General features: G+C 45.3%; 1 protein-coding gene across 1 annotated transcript in view; it reads left to right on the forward strand.

The window, feature by feature from the left end:
* The window catches only part of syne1a (spectrin repeat containing, nuclear envelope 1a), a 110,948-nt gene that overhangs the window by 56,792 nt on the left and 39,611 nt on the right, over positions 1-14,545 (forward strand). Inside the window, exons 67-82 of the mRNA XM_047573600.1 lie at positions 564-734; positions 4,253-4,579; positions 4,824-4,976; positions 5,102-5,269; positions 5,867-6,043; positions 7,260-7,406; positions 7,569-7,694; positions 7,819-7,995; positions 8,099-8,364; positions 8,492-8,648; positions 8,769-9,167; positions 9,310-10,914; positions 12,066-12,403; positions 12,498-12,642; positions 12,924-13,142; positions 14,017-14,303. Of these exons, the coding sequence (XP_047429556.1) occupies positions 564-734; positions 4,253-4,579; positions 4,824-4,976; positions 5,102-5,269; positions 5,867-6,043; positions 7,260-7,406; positions 7,569-7,694; positions 7,819-7,995; positions 8,099-8,364; positions 8,492-8,648; positions 8,769-9,167; positions 9,310-10,914; positions 12,066-12,403; positions 12,498-12,642; positions 12,924-13,142; positions 14,017-14,303 (4,862 nt within the window). The remainder of the gene's footprint in view (positions 1-563; positions 735-4,252; positions 4,580-4,823; positions 4,977-5,101; positions 5,270-5,866; positions 6,044-7,259; positions 7,407-7,568; positions 7,695-7,818; positions 7,996-8,098; positions 8,365-8,491; positions 8,649-8,768; positions 9,168-9,309; positions 10,915-12,065; positions 12,404-12,497; positions 12,643-12,923; positions 13,143-14,016; positions 14,304-14,545) is intronic.

Below are 14,545 nucleotides of genomic sequence, written 5' to 3' on the forward strand. Positions count from 1 at the left end.
CCACAGGATTTGCAAGTTGAGTGAATAATGTGTCAAAAATGCAACAAACCCCTCTCCATCCTCATGCTGTTATTGACTCAAAATCTCAGTCAAGTGGATAATGCGTCAAATAAAACATAAAACCCCACTCGGCCTCGGAGATGAAAGAGGAGGAGGGGGAGGAGGAGGAGGGGAAGGGATAGATATTTTCTGTTTTGATGGCTGATCAGAGAACTTGTGGGCCTTGGTGCCCAGTGATGGACACATGGGGCACATCTCACACCTTAAAAGAAAAAGACGTGCTTCCTGAATTTTCCCCTGACCGAATGCAGTTTAACTTCTAACCTCTGAAACAAAGGAGCGAGCTTTGTCGTCTGAGCTCGCAAGAAATCTAAATAATCTTACTTTGTATTAAATATCAAAGTTGTTGCAGGTAAAACCCTTCAAAATGATTTATTTACAGTGAATTATTCAAATTTTTGAATTTGTTTTTCAAGACGTTACTTATCTTTTGCGTTACCGACTAAACTAAATGCATATTCACATCAGTATTAGTCATGAAAACACTTGTGATCTGTTTACAGGACACCACCAAGCAGCTGCAGGAGGAGCTGAGGAGCATTGAAGAGGCAGAAAACCTCTGCGTGTCCTTCACTGAGTGGCTCGGCTCGACTCAGAAAAGCTTCACAGCTCTGACGGACTGCTCTGAGCCTCTGGACCGAGTCGCCATGGAGAAGAAGATGAAGAAGCTAGAGGTGTGGATTGTTTTAAGTTTCCCAGTCGTCGACTCTAAATCTTCATTTATCAGTGAGGCATATGGCTGTAAGGTGCAGTGCTACGCTTAATACACCTCCATGAACAAATTGCAATAAATCAGAGCAGGTGTATTACCATGGCAAACTGATGAGTTTGCAAGATTTCAGCTTGTAGTGAGTCCAAAACCCAAACGAGCAGAAATATCCTTTTTTTGCCAGCAACATATGATACCTCCTAGTAGCATCGTGTGTACAAATTTGTTTGGCAGCTCCAATACGTTTGCCTGGTAAAATATGCATGGGCTGCCTGGAAAGCTTGCAAAGAATTCCTTACACCAAAGAACACAAAGAAAAAGTGTTACAATTATGCCACTGCAGAGATTTTCCTTTGTCAAATTGGCACTGGAGGCTCAGACACGCAGGGACCGCAACAAAAAGAAAATCACCACTATCGTCTGCTTGGCATATCTCATATCGAGTGTGTAGAGGATTGGATGAGTATGTTGTGTATCGATCTGCTCTTTATGAAGACAAAGCGGGTGCTGCTATGGAGGAAGCCTAGTAGCGGGGAGAGACCTCCCACTGTGAGTAAGAGGATGAAGAAGCACCAGTGTCGGGAGCCTGCTGGCACAGACGCTGTAATTGATGCAGTGCCCTTACCGCTTCACATCACACGCACACACACACATCTTTTCTCACCTCCAACACCCGTTACATATCACAAAACCCGTTCAAAGTACTAACAAGCAAACTCTCAAACCAAGGGCTCCTCTGTGATTCCACACGTTTTTTTCAGGTCTTAACGTATCGCAACGTCCCTTTGTCTTCCTCACATATAAGGATGCGTTCACTGACACACACACACACACACACACACACACACACACACACATAGATGTTTACAACACATCATCTGGTGGGGTCTTTGCAGTAATCCAAGCCTGGGATCGATGCTCGTGTCACTGCACCGGGACTGAAGACATGCCGCCACCGCATGTGTCCTTCCAGCGCTGCCGATAACACGCGAGTTCTCCATCACTTACTCATCTCCTGCAGTGAGGGCCGCAGGGCTGTTCAGTGAGCTGGGATGATTATACATTGACACAAAGGCCGGGAGTCAATAGCTGTGTCAAGGGCCATTAGTTCGATTTGGACTTTATTTGATACCTGAAAAGTCATCCAGCAGTGGTGGGTCATCTAAGCCATAGGTCTTCAACAGGGGGTCCGAGACCCCTAGGCGGTCCGCGGAGGTACTGCGGGGGGGTGGGGGTCACAAAATTTTTGGTTGATTAGACATTTTTTATATATATTTCTTTAATTTTTCCCCCACAAATTTGAATTTGGTTAATTATAAATTGGCCAAGAGCCTGTTCGCCTGGGGGTGAAATTCCAGTATTGTGGATCCCCTACTATTGCGCATGTTTGGAAAAAAAAAATAAAAATATATATATATATTTGAACCTGTTTATTTTTTGAATATCTTAATATCGAATGCAAATTTACTAAAAGCATTTGGCCAAATTTTATGTAGAACACATATAATAGGTAGGCGGTCCCTACTTATCTCTCCATCAGTTTAGGGGTCCACGGAAATGAATTGATGTCATATCAAGACAAACAATTTCATGATTTGTCCACTTTTTTTTTGAGGAATTCATTTTTTTGAATGAAATTAAACTTTTTTCCCCCACACGTTTTGATTTATAAAGAGGCTTATAAGCTGCTCTTGCTGCTCTCTCCTGCAAAAATCCAAACAGGGCAAAATGCAAAGAGGTGCCTCATATTTATTAATCCCCTCTTTGTGCCACTCCATTTTTTTTTTTTTTTAAATTCACTCTCATTTCATTAATGTTCAAGGGCATTTTCCTGATGCAGGGAGGGGGGTTCTCTCTAAAAGGTGAAGGTACTTATTTGTTGTTAGAAATAATACTTGCTTTGTGTGTTAAAAATAACACCACGGCAAAATAACAACATAACACATGGCTCTTTGTAACTTTATTTCCAGCCGTGCAGAACACAAAATAATATCTTTTGTGCCGCAGTTTTGCTGCAGCTGAAGCTAATAAATTGTTTACAGGGTCATCTTAGTGATGCCTTTCCTCTGGTAGAGTAGATAATGTAACTGATGAACGGGGCTGTCGGTGCCGAGGGAGATAAATTACAGCAGATGAAGGAACCTAAGAAGTGATGCAGCGTATTGCTCATCATTTACAGCAGGTGCACGGGGAGCTTGACATGTGTAATTGGGGTTGACATGAGACAAGACAAGTTACAACACAAAGGGCAAACTGTCTTTAGGGCCTCATATGTAGTGTTCAGCAGGCTGTGTTTTTTTATATCTAGCAGGTTGAGCCTAAGCAGGTTTTAAAGCTTTCCATCAAAAACTAATATCATCCAATAAGAAGTTATGAGACAAAACTTGGAAAATGAATAATAAATGAATAACTGATGCCAAATGCAGCTGTGATTTTTTTCGCGTAAAACAAATCACCATCATCAGTTTGCTTTATGTCAAATGTCGCCATTTGTACCAGATAATAGCTTAAAGCTAATTTGCATCTGCAGTCCCTTATTCATTCAGAAGTTAGATATGTCTCTCAAATCATCCATAATGTACAGTTTGGAATAAATCAGAGTCTGGAGAACGGAGGGATTCTTATTTAGCACAAGTTTCAACAAGATCCTGCGAGTTGAATTCAACGTATAGACAAGCAGAGTCGTGCTGCAAAGGAGGAAGCAGTATATCAGGTGCGAGCTCATTTTTGTCGCGTGAAGTGGAGATAATGAGTCGTCTGGGACTAAATCTACAGTGCAGCAAATAGCAATTACTGCCGCCTTCCTAGTTTGAGCTCGCGTTAAACGCTGAAATTGAGATATATGGAGTGTCACTCATTAGAGTCATAAGTCAGGAACATTGTTATTGGAGTAATGAACAAGCCTGCGGTGGTGGATTAAGCGGGAACCGCGGACGTGCACAGATGGACGCGGGTCTTGTTATATTACCAACAGCAATAGCTGGAGATCTGTGGTTGTTGAAGTGTGAGGCTACTCTCTACTCAAGCAATAATAGGCTGATGATGAAAGCTAGATGGCTTCCCATCGAGCGGAGGCCTGCGTATGTGTATGCGGCGTGTTGTGGTTGCCCTGGAAACCCCTGCAGCTACTGGTGCCTGTTAAGGGTTCTTATAATTGGGTCCTCCTTTCATATTATTCACTGTGGTTTTTCCACACCATGACCTCCCAGGCTCCTCCACGACTCACCACGCCGGTGTCAGCCTACCTGATGGGTTCAAAGCCTCTCAGACGCGCTGCCGGGCTGGTCTGGGTGGCCCGGGAGGTGAAGGACAAAGAAATCAGTGGCGCTGTGTTGAATGTTAACCCCAAAGTCATTGTGTGTATATATACTGTATACAAATGTGTCACAACAGTTTCTTCAACTCAGCAGGCTAAAAAGTAAAACTGGTTGAAGGTCATTTAGTATAAACTAATGGCGTATTTCTGCTTTCTCTTCCGCCCAGACCATCCAGTCTGAGCTCCAGCGCGGTCACAGCTTCCTGAAATCACTGAGGGAGCGTGCAGAGCAGGCAGCGGGCTACCTGAACGAGGCCGGAGCCGAGAGTCTGGGCGGAGAGGTGGAAGCACGTCTTGCCCAGTTGGAGGAGCTCGCCGGGGGACTTCGGCAGGAGCGTAGCTTTCTGGAGCGGGTGTTACTTCTGACTAAGGAGTTCCAGGACCGGTATAAGGCCCAGGCCCAGTGGCTGGTGGAGACCAGGGCTTTGCTCAGCTCCCCAGTGGAGCCCAAGGCTGAACTGTACCAGCGCAGAGCACAGCTGGCTAAGTATAAGGTACAGCATAAATAATTATAATAATAATAGTAATTCAGACCACTATGAATGCCACGCTCATTAATTTTGATCAAAGTATTTAAGTGTTATTATTATCCTAGGCCATTACCTGGAAAAAGGCCGACCATTTCCCAGAGCACACCATTCATTCTCATTAAGATAAATGTGATAGTGTTTTAGTCAGTTAGCTAGTACATTTCTGAACATCTCCACACATTCCCATTGTGTTCGTCTGTGTCCCCAGGCTCTGCTGCAAATGGTTCAGTCCCATGACGGATCCATCAAATCAGTGGTGGAGAAGGGAGATGCACTCTTGTCCTCTGTCCACTACCCCTCTATACGAGACAAAATGAACAGGCTTCAAAAGGACTACACTGGACTCTGCAACACAGCCATGGTGAGAACCAGACAAGTTGTGATGTACAGAGCGGAGGCAGAGGAATCGTCTTCAGAATATACAGGCCGGTTCTAAAGAGGCAGTCAGTAAAGTGTGTGTGTGTGTGTGTGATTTGTGTGGTCCAGGCTCACGTGGAGAACCTGGAAGGCCAGGTGAAGGAGCAGGAAGCTTACCACAACGAACTCCAGGAAGTGGAGCGCTGGCTGCTCCAGATGTCCAGCCGCATGGTGACTCCAGATCCCAGCGTGAGCAGAAACCTGGAGGCAGCAACTCAACAGCTGGCCAGGCACAAGGTGACCAGACATGACACAGATTAAACAATGAGCCTCAATTAGAGAAGACACATGTTCTCTGCTGGGAAATACCTATTATATTCAGACTTTGGCTACTTACGTTTGCCGAGTTCAAATCCGATTGTCAGTGCAATCTTTGTTTGGAGGAATGTTTGTTTCATTTGCATGTTCAGTAAATATGTGAGAAAGACCTTGTGACTCTGAATCATAGCGTGGTTGTTAACTCATATGAGTTCAGCTGCTGACTTAAAAGCTATTAGATGAAGTAGTTACTGGGATTGTATCATGTATATAACTACCTGTTATGCATATTTTCAACACCATTTTCTCAGTTTTTTTTTTTTACCATATACAATTATAACAGTATGGGGTAAAACAATCAAAAAACAGGCTAGCATTTTTGCAAATATACAAAGCAAAAGCATCTTTTCTTCTTCTTTCAGTCTACTCTCAGGTTTTACCTCATGCCACCAGTGTGTGCTGTCCGCCTGCTCTGACCTCTTGTGTCATTGACCAAAGGACAGAATCATCCTGTTTTACATCTCCACTGGAGATTCTCTCTAACATGATCGCACTGGGCTGCTTTATCCTCCGCAGGCCATCATGGAGGAAATTGCAGGCTTTGAGGATCGCTTGGCAGGCCTGAAAGAGCGAGGAGACCACCTGGTACAAGGCTGCAGTGACCGTGTGCAGAGCAGGCTGAGACAGCAGGTCCAGGCTCAGCAGCAAGGCACCAGAGACAGCTACTCTGCCATCTGTAGCACAGCGCAGAGAGTGAGTGAGGAGGAGGAGATGGAAAGAGGGAGGGAGGCGACGCAGAGGTGGAGGCGAAGGAGGGAGGGAGGGAGGGAGGGAGTTGTGAGATGCTGAGAAAGATGTTAAGTCTGTTTTTGGCGCAGTTCTTATGCATTTATAATGCGATGTGTATAAAACGTATTGGTGGAAAAGATGCATTTGCGCATGCATCCACAGCTGTGCATGTTGCACATGCGGTCTACGTATCAGCGCTGTTAATATTCCGACAGCCGAGGCATCCGTTTAATCCTAACCCATTCTGACACTTAAACCCGTCTCTTAAGACAGCCCTTCACTGCCAGTGTAGAGGGCACAACCAATTAAGGCTGCCAAAGTGGAGCTCAACAGCAGCCGTGCTCAGACGGACCCCACCAGCCAAAATCACTAACTCAATCTCCCCATATTAATCTCCACACATCCCCTGTCAACTCCACTTTTTCATGCGTGTGCCAAAAATGGTCACACGCCACTATTCAGTAGATCTGGCGAGCCCAATAATCCAGCACCACTCTGTCATTTTGGCAACCTCTCCTCTGTCATCATAGCTCACCTCCCAAGATACCACCTCCACCACCACCACCTCCACCACCACTCGCACATCCAGTCTGGCATTGTGTGATCCAGCCTCGCTTTACCACTACGCTGCTGGCTTCTCTACAACTGTGCCTCCAGTATTGAGATGGCTGCCAACTGTGTCCCAGCACAACACAGCTCTAATATCCTGCCCGCCACTTGCCACCACGCCAGCCTTCTAGCCTTCGCCAAATACACTGGGCAGCTTGCCAGCACTTGCCCCCCCTTGCTCCTATCTTTCGGGCTCTCATATTAACACTGTCAATCAGACCTTGCTGTTTCGCTCTCCCCTGGAGGGCATGGACGCCTCCACATTCAACACCTGTTAAATAAAGCACTGCATAAATGCCTTCTTGTTAGGGGTTTATCATTTAATATGTCTTCCTTTTTGTGCCCGCAGTTTGACTTCAGAGCTGTGTGGTGTAGCATTAATAATTAAAAGCAATATAATTTATTGTTATTCATTCAGTGTGTTAATGCATGTGTGTTTTGCTGCTGCGGTTTGTAGAAAACATGCGCCATCTTTGCTTAAGTGTGTTAGAGTCAGATATTTCGTGAAACTTTATACTGAATGGTTTATTTCTGACAACGATTAAAATGTTCTTTTCCGTCCATCTAACAGGTATATCAGAGTCTGGACCATGAGTTACAGAGACATGTGAGTCTACAAGACACGCTGCAGCAGTGCCAGACCTGGCTGACCTCTATTTCAGACGAACCAGAGCCTCCTGCACATCCTTCTCTCGGCCTGGAGGAGGCGCTACAGCAGGTCAGCTCTGGGTTTGATCTAAATTATAGCCGATGATGTTGCTTTTATGTCTTGTAAATATATCTTTCCCTACATGACTGCCATATGGTAGATCATTCTAAAGAAATCATACGAACCGCCAATAAAAGCAGAATAAAACAGTAAAAGACTGTTAATAAACAGGTGAAGCAGGAGCGGGCGCTCCAGGAACAAGCCAGCACATACCTCCAGCTTGTGTGTTCAGCATGTGACCTGTCAGAGCCAAGAGTCAGGGATACTGCAGCAGCTATCCAGCAGGTCAAACTGCAGGTCAGTTCAGTTTGAGAGCCGTTTAAACTAAAGACGGTTTCTGTGTTGTAGTTGCAAGTTGCCCTGCCTTTCGGGCCGCATGCTTCAATTGACCTGGTCGTGGACTGTTTTTTTGTGCGTCTAGATTGAGGAGCGTATGCTCCTTTGTGAAGAGGTTGCAGACAGCTGGAGGGACATCGAGGAGCAGAAAGCAGATTTGGAGACCCAACTAAGGGAAACGGAGCAGCAGCAACAAAACCTCACCAGGAGACCTGCAGAGCTGGAGCCCAAGATTGCACAGAACCAGCTGGACAAGGCACAGGTCTGTGATTATTTCATATGAGAAATTATATTTGTTTTACAATGCGATTATAATAAACAAAAGAAATGAACTCGTACTGAAGCACCTGTTCGTTTTCCTTCAGGAGTTCCTCCTGCAGATCAGGGAGAGACAGTGTGAGGTAACGCGTTTGAGCGAAGCCATCGGTAGGTTGACTGATGGACAAGTCTGTCCTACGCTGGAGGAGATAAGGAGACTGAAAAAGAGCTGGACGGATCTCGGCCAGCGGGCTGAGGAGTTGGAGGCCCAGCGTGGGGAGGACATGCAGCGAAGTGGAGAGTACCAGGAGAGTGTAGTTGCTGTGGAGGAACTCTTCCACCAAGTATCCAGGGAATGGGACTACCTGGCCAGGTACATTGATTTTCAAATGTGCAAAAACTGTGTGTGGTATAAACTAAATATACACACACATTTATTCTTCTTCTTCTTCTTAATTTCGATGTTGTCCCTCAACCGTTGTCATTATGTGTCCACGTAGGGCCGACACAGAGAGTACAAGTGAGCATCTGGAGGCTTTGAGGAAACTTGCCAGTGACCTGGACGACCAGAAAGAAACTCTAGAAGACCTGAGGGACCAGAGACAAGCTATCCTGCCTCGCCTTAGCCTGCTAGATAAAGAGCTGGTCAAACAACAGGTGAAAACTCTATATCAGTATGTTGCTTGGTAGAAGAACATGCTAAGATAGTTCGAAATAATGAAATGTCAAGGTATTTGGAGTTTATTTTGTAAAAGACACTGTTTAATATTTGACCAGGTGGGCCACCTGGAGCAGCGCTGGGCCCAGCTCGAAAGTCTGATTCAACAGAAAATCCAGGACTCTGCACAGACGTTGGAGGATCTTGCCCGCGTTGAAACCCAGCTGAGGGATGCCAGAGAGTGGGTGGAGGAACAGCGACCGGCGTTCACCTCTGCTCTGAAAACCAGCCCACCCCCTGATCTGGCCCAGAGTTTTCTGTTTGACCACCTGAGTGTATGCGTTGAGCTGGAGGCTCGGCAGCAGCTGCTCGGTCAGGCGGTGAGCGAAGCCCAAGCTGTGGCTTCCAGGCTGGGGCTGAGTGAGAAGAGATGCCTACAGGAGCTTGTTGAACAAGCCCAGACTGAGGTGGAGGCTCTTGGGGCTCGGGTTGCCCAAAGGAGGAAGTACCTCAGTAAGGTAAACAGCTGGACACAAGTAAAATTTTTAATTAAGCCCTAAAGGAACAAACTTTCTTCTGATCTGTTAGCTTGGTGAAAAAAAATAAAAAATAAACCAACACTTACTTATTATATTTGTTCTGCTCCTTCTTCCACTCCAGGCCTTCACAGAGAGGACCCAGTTCCTTCAAGGCCTTGGGAGAGCACTGTCCTGGGTACAACAACAGGAGAGGAAGGCTCTGATAGATGACCACATAGCGCTCCTTCCTGAGGACCTGGCCAAACAGGTCTCTGCGTGTCGGGGTGTCCAGAGCGGCTTACGAGCTTACCAAAGGGAGCTGACCTCTCTCTGGGTGCAAGGGCGAGAGCTAGAGAGAGATGCCACAGAAAAAGAGAGAGCGGAAACCCTCGCGAGGCTCGAGGAGCTACAGTCGGCTTTTGAAACCGCTCTCCAGAGGACGACGCAGCGACTCGCATGCTTGGAAAAAGCCTTAACCTCCAGGAAGTACTTCCAAGTCGACCTGGACAAGACTTGTCACTGGTTGCGACGAGCAGATGCCATTACCTTCCCCGAAGTCCATTTGAGCAGCGCTGACGATTGCTCGGATTTGCAAACGCAGCTGTCTGAGTTTCAAAACGTCCTAGAACAAGCTTCAGAGTACGAGAACCTCCTTCTTATTGTCCAAAGAATAGGCCAAGAGATCCTCCCCACTCTGAACGAGATTGACCATTGCTACCTGGACGAGCGGCTCAATGCCCTGCCCCAGCAGTACAATGGCATCCTAGCTCTAGCCAAAGAGAAAAAAGACAGAGTCCAACAGATAATCTCAGAGAGAAAAGAGTTCAGCACTTTCTTTGATATTACTCGCAATGCACTGGAGGAGCTTCAGGAGCAGTTTGACAATCTTGAGAAGCAGACTATCAGTGTCAGAGAGGAGGAGGTTGTCGGTTTAATTAACGAATACAGGAATATTAATGAAAGTTTAGTCCACATCGGCCCTGCCGTTACAGAACTTCATGGCAAAAATGAGGGTTTTCTCAGTAGGGGTCAGCCATACAGGGCTGAGGAGACACAGCAGCTGGTCAGACTCTACCACACCCTGAGGAAGAGAAATGCTGAGAAGACTGAACACTTAAAGAATTCCCTGAAAACACTAGTTGAACACAACAGAGTATTTTCCAAGTTAGACTCAGAGTTGAAGCCTGTTAAAGAGAAGCTGCTCAAACTGAAATCAAACAAAGAAGTAAGTGCCATAGATAAAATCTCAAGTATTTATTTGATGCTGGAAAACCTGGGTGGCTTGAGCGCTCAGGCTGAAGAATGTAACCAACAGACTAAAAACCTCCGTCTGAAGTTTGACGCCGCTGCCTTTCAGGGGTCTGCACTGCAGCTGGAGTCGTTGCAGTCTTTACGGCGTGACGTGAAATGTTTTGTTGAGGAAAGTGAAAAGACAGTCACAAAGGATGAAGATTTCACAAGGGAGGCTGAGAGGCTCTCTAACTGGTTGAGCGCCACTAGGGACAAACTGAAGGAGCCTTTGAACCTTTCAGAGGTCAAAATCGAGAAGATACAGGAGGAAGTGCGGAAACTGAAAATCATGGAAGAGGAAGTGAAAAGTAAATTGAGGGTGGTGGATGTCTGGGGTGACAGAGAACGACAAAAGTATGAGATAAAGAAAGAAACTGTTCCTGCTCAAGTACAAGAGAAACTACAGGGGCTAGTAAAGCTTGGCTCTGAAGTTCAACAAGGAATTAGTGCAAAACAGGTTTGTTATTCAGTTATTCATTAGTGTCCATTGCGTATTTGTCGATAGTATTGTCCAGCCACACTAAATTTAATTGATAATAATCCAATACTCCACCTATTTGGAGTATGATCCATCATTCATGCTTCCAGCCTTTAATATTAATAGTTGAAACATTTAAAGGTCCCATAGTATGCAAAATTCACTTCATAAAGGTTTTCTTACAGTAATGTGTGTCCCCATAGCCTGTGTATGAGACCCCAGAAGTGAATAAAATTTATTAAAATCACTTCCCTTACTTGCTCCACTTTTTAGCGAATGCGCGGTCAAACAGGTGTATCTGAGATGTTTCCCTTCTTGACGTCATGCAGGGAAACGACCACTCCCTCTGGTAGCGGATACTGCCTTTGACCCGCCTCCCAGATAGATGAACCCGCCCTCTAAAATTACATTTTTTGTATTCGCATATGTAGAGTAGGCGTGAACAGACACAGCTCATTAACATTTAAAGGTGTAGACACAGAAGCAGCCTGTTCTCAGTAGAGATCACTAGAGCGACGTTTTGACTGGGGGCAAATCAGGACCCAGACTGAATTTGGTGTAAACAATGATGAAAACAATGATGTTCAACATCTGACACCAATATGAAATTGTTGAAAAAATGTATAGTATGGGACCTTTAAAATGCAGTTCTGGAGATTGATTTCATAAATAAGTAAGTCATAATTAATATATATATTATGTAATGTGTGGTTTGGGGGATTGGATAAATACCACATGTTAGTCATATAATTCTAATTGTATAAAAATTTTTAGAGGACCTTTGGTTTTTGGATCTCGAAAACGGAGAGATTCTAAAATTTGGAAATCATCGTTACATATCATTGCAGTCAAATTATGGTACTGCAAAACTCTGAAATCAGAAAAATCTGCACAAAATCAGCAGACACACAGTACTTTCATGTTGTGCATATGACATGACCGTTGTTGTATGTGTGTCACTCCAAGTAGCTTTTTCATTTGTAAACGTCAAGCCACTTGAATGAGTGGAGAAACCTCCTGACAAAAACATGTTTTGGAAAGTTTTTTGACTGAAGCTGCTTACACATAATTCATGCAAATAGTGAGACGAAAAGCTGAAGTTAATTAAAATCACCTTCTGCGTACTCTAGCTGGCCGTGGATCAAGCTCGTTCCCTGGTCCGGAGGCACCACTTATCTCTGCAGACCGCGCAGGAATGGCTGGACTCGGCCGCTGCTCTGCTCCAGAGGGCCAGCTCGGGGGTGGAGCTTGAGAACAAGACTGAGTGCGATCGGGACCTCGAAGAAATTTCAGCACAGGAAAAGAGCGCTTCTGCTAGTTTAGAGGAGCTGAGGACTTTGGGGCCTCTGCTGGAGGAGTTTGTGGGGGCAGGAGCAATGAGTGGGCTCGGAGAAAAACTGCAGGCAGTGCAGCTGAGACACGCAGAGGTCAAACAGCGAGTGGACGCTCACAGAGACGTGCTACAGAGGTGTGTGTCATGTTCACTGTTGTTTTTATTTATGTGTTCACATTTACATTTATTCTACATTTCTGTTCTGCATACGTCTGGTCATTTTCCTCAGGTTTGCGACTCTGTGGAGCTCCTTCCAATATGAGAAAGACACACTGGTTGAACAGATGAATGATTCGGAGAGCAAGATGACCATGTTCACCACAGCTAAAGCCGTCAGCGTCCACCAGGCAGAGGACAAGTGTCAAAGATACAAGGTGCGTGGGTGTCTGTGTTAGACTAGAATCAGATATTTACAGGAGCTGTGTCCCTCGTGGTTGTTACACTAAATTTCAACATTTGTTCTTATCACGACGGCTACACATGAATATTTAAACAGCGTGAGTGTTTACGCCTCGTGTTTTGTTTGCCTCTTGTTTGTGCATCTAAGGAGTAGTAGCTTCTGAGGAGGGAGTTTTAGTTTCCCATTGTGTCGCATAAATATTTCATTAGAACATGTTTATTGAGGAGCTCGTGCCTATCTGTCGTTTGACTCCAGTCTCTGGTGGCTCACATCGACCTGCTGGAGCTGCCTCTGAACGCTTTACGGGAGAACGCGACAGAGCTGGAGGAAATAATCTCCGAATCCAGCAAAGCCGTCACCAGCCACGCGGTGTCGTCGCTATGGCAACGGTGGACCAGGCTCCGCAGTGTGGCCCGGGCCCAGGAGAGGGCACTGGAGGACACCGCGAGGGAGTGGAGGAACTTCAGTGAGAAGGTAGAAGAAGATTAATCCGGTTCCCTGTGAGTGTGCTGGTATTAATCAAATTGTGTGGGCATAAATTAATTTACATTGTCATATTGTGGGGACTTCTTCCCACACAAATCAAATCACTTAAGATTAGTTTCTGACAGTCATTCCGCTGACTTGCCAACGTTTACGAATGAAGCAGCTAAGTCTACCTGGTGAAACCGCTCTTGCATCTTCAGATTTGGGTCAAACTCTGCTGAAAGCCGGTTGGTGTGCAGTGATGTAACTCCAGGCTACGGGCCAGTCATTTCCTCCTGCCAAAACACTGTGTCATGATGAACCGTTTTTCCCGCCTCGTGACCTATTTCACATTTGAATGCTGTCAGCTTCCAAGAATACCCACAAGACACCGTTTCTAAAAAGGAAATGAAGTCACACGGTGGGGAACGGTTACTTCCTCATATGTGGCACATTCCCGTTGTCCGCTGTTTTTCTATCGTCCCTTTGTTCAACTGGACATGATGTCATTCTCTGCGCTCTGGGTTGATTTATTATTCCTTTGACCTACACAAAAACCTGTCACATATACTGTAGATGGAGTTTCAAGAGATACTTAGTAACGTAAAATACAGAATACCAGAAATGTTTACCCTTAAATTGTTTTATTTTAGTGATTTATATTTATCAGATGTATTAGATTTGTGCAACATGGATACACAAAATCTCCTCAAAATAAATATATATCTCCACCATCAAGTGGGATATATGCAGCTCTTTGACCTTTCATGATAGAAACCAGTTTTATTAGTTGGTTTTCTGATCCATGAACAAGCATGATAAATCTCTTCTGTGGAGACGCTGCCCATTATTAGACTATTAACCACAAACATCTGGTCCGTAGATGGAGAAGGTGCACTCCGTTTCCAGAGACCTCCACGGCCGTGTCCCAGACGGCACAGTCGAGAAGGCCGCCACCAGGGCGGCGCTGCAGAGTCTGCTGGAGTACCATGACTCCTTCAGCCTGGAGGTGGAGCGAGAGCAGTCCATACTGGCCCTGCTGGGGCAACAGACTCGCAGCCTCAGAGGAGAGGACGAGAAGGAGGAGGTGATGGAGAAAAAGACAGAGAATGGACATGAGGAGACACAGTGCCTTCAGGAAATCAGAAACATGCAGGAGCAGTACGATAGGTGAGTACAGTGGGTGCTGACAGCCGCAAACACACATTTTACACACAGTTTGTATGACGCAAAATGCGCATTGAAAGCAGACACAGTTAAACTTACTGCAAATTGATTGTGAGCACAAGTTGGTGCATTGATATGCAACATATTTTACAGCCCTCCAGGAGAAGGAACTAAATGGCTAAAAGGAAAATATTAGATTATGTTAAGTTATGTATAATCGTATTAATGAGGAAAAAATAAAATTG

Source organism: Mugil cephalus, chromosome 21, assembly GCF_022458985.1.
Source record: "Mugil cephalus isolate CIBA_MC_2020 chromosome 21, CIBA_Mcephalus_1.1, whole genome shotgun sequence".
NCBI lineage: Eukaryota > Metazoa > Chordata > Actinopteri > Mugiliformes > Mugilidae > Mugil > Mugil cephalus.